At 45.0% G+C, this 5,000-nt stretch overlaps 2 protein-coding genes across 2 annotated transcripts in view; both read right to left on the minus strand.

The window, feature by feature from the left end:
* The window catches only part of LOC126571340 (calcineurin subunit B type 2), a 3,845-nt gene extending 3,243 nt beyond the window's left edge, over positions 1 to 602 (minus strand). The window contains exons 1-2 of the mRNA XM_050229756.1: positions 385 to 602; positions 1 to 20 (exon numbers count right to left, since the gene is read on the minus strand). The exon at positions 1 to 20 is cut by the window's left edge and continues 20 nt beyond it. Of these exons, the coding sequence (XP_050085713.1) occupies positions 1 to 20; positions 385 to 387 (23 nt within the window). The 5' untranslated portion in view covers positions 388 to 602. The remainder of the gene's footprint in view (positions 21 to 384) is intronic.
* Positions 603 to 2,759: 2,157 nt separating this feature from the next.
* On the minus strand, positions 2,760 to 4,885 carry LOC126574791 (uncharacterized). The gene is made up of 3 exons (XM_050235175.1): positions 4,570 to 4,885; positions 3,580 to 4,488; positions 2,760 to 2,875 (listed from the first exon to the last, which is right to left on the minus strand). The coding sequence occupies exons 1-3, from the start codon at positions 4,883 to 4,885 to the stop codon at positions 2,760 to 2,762; spliced, it is 1,341 nt and encodes a 446-aa protein (XP_050091132.1).
* Between the last annotated feature and the right edge of the window lie 115 nt (positions 4,886 to 5,000).

Genomic DNA, 5,000 nt, shown 5'->3' on the forward strand with positions numbered 1-5,000 from the left:
GGTAGCGAGGTTTCGTTTCCCTGAAACAAAAAAGGACGCGTAATACGTGATTCTCATTAGTATGCCATGCGGTAAACGATGAAGGTGTGAACCGCGCCGTCCCCCCGGTGCCTGATGCCTCTGATCGCACGCCATCATAGCAAACTTTGGGCAACATTATTCGGGGTCACCAAAAGCGAGAAATTTTCTTCCGATGGCGCACGATGTGCGCTCGCCTTTTCTGGTGGGTTATCAGGATAAGGGCCGATCATGGGTACCAGGTGCAGTTCTAAGCTTCTGGCCACATCATTTTCAGATGAATGGGTCCTGTGGCTCCGACTAAACTTTTGCATCGCCAAAAAAGGGGGTCGTTCGCCATTTTCAAGCGTGTAAAAAAAATCTTACCATCTTTCAGGCTGTTTCGTGCGCACTTCTCTTGTGAACAAATCGGATGCAGCAACCTTCTTCTGCGGCGTCTGTCTACTCTGCCGTTTACTTTCTCGAGGTTTTCACAGCCTCCTTGCGGCACAAACTACGACCAATCGAATCGCGGGTACACGCAGCGAGGGATAATTCTAGTTCGCGAACGTTTTCGTGGGGGACAAATTTTCCTTTTTGCGGGACAGATTTATGCGCTGAATCGCTGAATAATTCCGCAGAAACTGTGTGTGAGTGTGTGTGCGGGTTCACAAGCCTGGATTCGAGAGTTCAGATGATTTTTTTCGATGTTCGAAACCGCAGGTCGAATTTTAAATTTTCCGCTCATTGCTTCAAACGAGGAAAATCATTTTCTACCTTCCATCAATTTTTCAACAACACAGGAACCACAATATCCTTCGGTAAAAGCAAGAGCAAGGACAGTAAACTACAGTAAAGCTTGTACAAGGCGCCGGCAACGTTCAGCTACAGTGTGCACGCATGTTATGATTCTTCCAACAACATTCACCGGCAGCCGATAATAGCATTTCCGGCAGGATCCGAGCCATTACTGGTGTATCGCGTGTGTAGAGCCGTCTCGTGTCCTTGAGGTAATCGGGCCAGCATAATAACAGCAACATAATAAACATGTTCTTTCATTAGAATTTGTGTACCATGCACCATGCGCTTCAACCGAATGTGGCTCTTTTGATACCATGATAGCGTCGAAATAGATCAACCAATTCTCGCTGTCGTCTAGAAGCGCTGTAATAAGGAGACCTGATAAGGTAAGCTGAGAAAAGCAAACAAGGAGTCAGCAGGAGACACAAATTTCAAGAGCTTTGGCGATCATCTGAGATAGATAAATCAATTTTCTTTTGTTGGATGATGCTAGAAGCTTATTTCCAGAAATCCCCGTCGGACCGACTTTAAAATTGTTGGTTTTGGCCAATTCGTCGCAAAGTAGCAAAATAAATTGCGGCATGAACGGCGCGCGATTTGCGACACCGACTCCGTCGCTATCAGTTTTGTTTCTTTTTGTTAATCTAATTAATTTTCAGACAACACACAATGTTCAGTTTCACTATTCATGCAAAAGTAAAAAGAAAAACGTCACCGCAAGAATACGTACATTTGCAAGAGCTCTCCATCTTCTGTTGAATAGTTTTGCAACGAGAATTTTCTGGAAAAGTGATATGTAGCAGCTCGTTTCAGAATCGGTGTGTTTTTTTATCGATTAGTGTTTTTCAAGCTGTAGAGCCGGCGATACATGAAGCGTAAACTCTCGTATAAACTCAGAGTGTAATGCCAAAAAGTTTACGCTTCGTGTGGCAGGCATAATCGCATAAAAGTTTATACCGAAACGTCAACTGCAATTACATTCGTGCACCTGCAATTACACTATGCTATTACATCAATTATATGTGTTTTTGGCCACCAAAAACATAAATCGACGTGATAAGTTGATTTCTGAACATCTTTTTTATATTTAAAGATGTTTTTACTGTATATTAGCGATTGTAGAACATTCAATTCATCATAACGCTACGCTTCATGTTGGTGCTGTGTTTACGCTTGCTTTTACGCTCGGATTTACGCTCCGCGGGCCTATAATCTTTTTGACATAAGTATAATCTTTTTGGCATTACACTCTGAGTTTATACGAGAGTTTACGCTTCGTGTATTCCTACCTTAGGAATAAGTAAGTGCATAAATGTATCGTGTCTAACTAATACTGTCGATGGTTTTCTATACGTTTGTTTCCTCAATCGGTCCGTCGGAAAGAATTTGCTTACAATAAAGTTAGTATTCTATGAATACGCATTTTTAGTCGATAAATCATAGCATCACAAACATTAATTTAGAACGTGCCTTACGTTTGTGCTATGCTGTTGGGCGAATAAACCCTCATCTTCGGAGCGAAAATATGCGAGAAAAGGTTGTTTCTTCTAGTTTTTGCGACACCTCGAACGTTGTATCCTTTTTTTTATGAAAGGAAAACAAACCCGAAAAAAGAAACTCTAAACTAAGCGCATCCGCTACGGCTCTTATCAAGTTTCAATTTTTACAGTCTTCATAATTACCCATGTTCAGTGCGATAAGCTGATCCCTTTTTCACAGCTTTTCACTTGACTTGGCTTGATTTTAATCCTTCTTTCCTTCCTTGCCGCCATGAAATTCGTGGGGGCGTATAATCATGTCCTTGATGCCAGTGGGTGTGGCCTTCAACGGATGCTCCCACATCCTGGCGCCCTTTACACATGCAGTCTCTGTCTGCTAGCTTGAGTATCGCTGTGGCCTGCATTAAACCGAGATTAAGGCCAATCAATAAAAATTAAATAAACACACCAGCCCTTATCCTATTAGCCCCTCGTTTGCGTTTCATCCAGATCGGTGATGATGGCACGTGTCAGGGATTGGCGTGTGGCGAAGGCATCATTTGAAATTAATTGAACAGCTTCCGACGATTGCAGCATCGCTGGGCAATGAGAGGATTTACGTGAAAAAAGAGCAAAACTACAGGGACTGCCGGGAAGGTATTGGGCCAGCCCGCGGGAAGGAGCTGTATCGTGACCAGTGCCTGGCGAGGGGTGCGTTATCTACTGAGCACAGCATCGCAGGCCCTCGCGGACCGGAGTATGTTGTTCACCGCAGGCCACATGCCGTATGGTAGGGGACTGATTTCTCTTCATTGACCCGCAACGACTAGTAGGTGTGAAACACGTGCCATCAATGAGAAAATGTAATGAATTTCAAATGGCATCGGGCAGGAGAATGATGACAGTATCTTGAGCGTACGTCAACGCCCAAAAATCGTGCAATGTTGGTGAGAAAAAGGATTAGGAAGACAGATTTCCCAGGCATAAGTTCATCAGTCATGAGGAATCCAACCACATCGGATGGTTTAGTGTCTCTTGCGAGTAAAAATCATACAACCAGGTTATGAGTGAACATTTGCAAAAAATAAACTAACAGACCGAGATCGTGAGCTGAGCGTGAACTGGAGTTTTATTTATTACGATCACAAAGATAAGCTTAAATATGTTATAATTTGAATGGTAAGTAATTCAAGGAGATGAACGCGGTTTTAGAATTTATCTTTCTTAACAAATTCTTCATTTCTTATTCGGTCCTTTGTAATTCGGTCCAATTCTTCATCGTGAGCATTCCTACGGTCCTTACCAACATCCGGTAGCATTATGTGTTCGATATGCTGATTGCGTTCTCGCTTGATTTCGTTCTCCGCCAGGGTGGACCGTGTTGCTGCATCGCACGTCTGCGGTAAAAGCATAAGATCCGTCTTGATGTGCAGACCGGGACGAAAGTGACCGCCGGCAACTGAAGATTCACTATGCAGTGCAGCAGCAGAGGGTACAGTTAGTTTTCTTCTGCTCTTACTAACCATGCCAGTGCCACCGATGGAACTGGACGATCTTGAGCAGCCTTTGGCCGGTGGTCCTAGCTTGCTTCCTATTTTCGTTTTTTCCACTTCCAAACCCATCTCTGCACGTGATTCCGCCGCTTTAAGTGCACGAGCTGTGGAGCCCGCATTTTTGGCGAAATTTCTCGGTGACACTATCATGAGTAAATTGTTACCGTTTTCACGGAAGTTTCCAGTGAAGTGATTCTCGTTGTTGTTCGAGTGTAGGATCTGTTGGAAGGACTGTTGACCGACGGCCAGCAGGTTGGCGGAGTGTTGCAGGTGGTTTTGTGTGCTGCGTTGCTTGAGAGGCAATCGATCGTTCGCCTCCTGTTTCTTCTGCCACTCGAGCACATTCGATAGCAAGCGGATGTAACGGATGGCCATCCGGAGAATTTCATTCTTCGACAGCTTCTTATCCGGCGGGTGAGTTGGAACCAGCTTACGCAGCTCGGCAAACGCTCCCGAAACATTCTGCTGCCTCCAGCGCTCTCGAGTGTTGGTGAACATCTTCCGGACGACTGCACCGGATCCATTGCCAGAGCTACTACCTATTCCCAGCTTGGTACCGGCCAGGTCTATCACCGGTAACACTGCTGGCATTAGCGCTCCGCAACTAGAACCGTTCGTCGTATGATCCGACAAGTCATCCTCGGTCTTCCCGTCGTGTCCTGAGCAGGAAGAAAACGTACAACGGTTTGTCACCGTTGGTGAACAGAGGGAAATCGAAATCGGCACACATTTGCACTAACCAACATGCTTCGTATCTAGCTCCTCCATGCCATCGCTTTCGTTCGAAGAGAAATCCGACATATCCTCGTCGGACATATCGTGCATTGGACGCGGACTGAAACAGGGACCCTCACCAGATCTCACGGTACGACCGTGCAAGGAACCTTCTTCACCAAACTTTCCGTCTTCGTCTGCACTTTTCACTGTTCCAAACGTATTCGCCACCAACACCGCCGCCATAACGTTTGCGTTTGCGGTCTCGAAAGTGCTCAACAATCCTTTCGCCGAAGCAGGCAGTTTGGACATTTGAATATCGTTGCTTATGCGCTTATCCATTTTGAAATCACACAACCTTTTTTGGTAGAATTCACAGTAAACCCTACTCAACTGCGCTACTATTTAAACTTCTTCACCAAAGGACACCCAAATATGGAATGGTAGTAAAAAGGAC

The sequence above is a fragment of the Anopheles aquasalis genome, chromosome 2 (genome assembly GCF_943734665.1).
Source record: "Anopheles aquasalis chromosome 2, idAnoAquaMG_Q_19, whole genome shotgun sequence".
Classification (NCBI taxonomy): Eukaryota; Metazoa; Arthropoda; class Insecta; order Diptera; family Culicidae; genus Anopheles; species Anopheles aquasalis.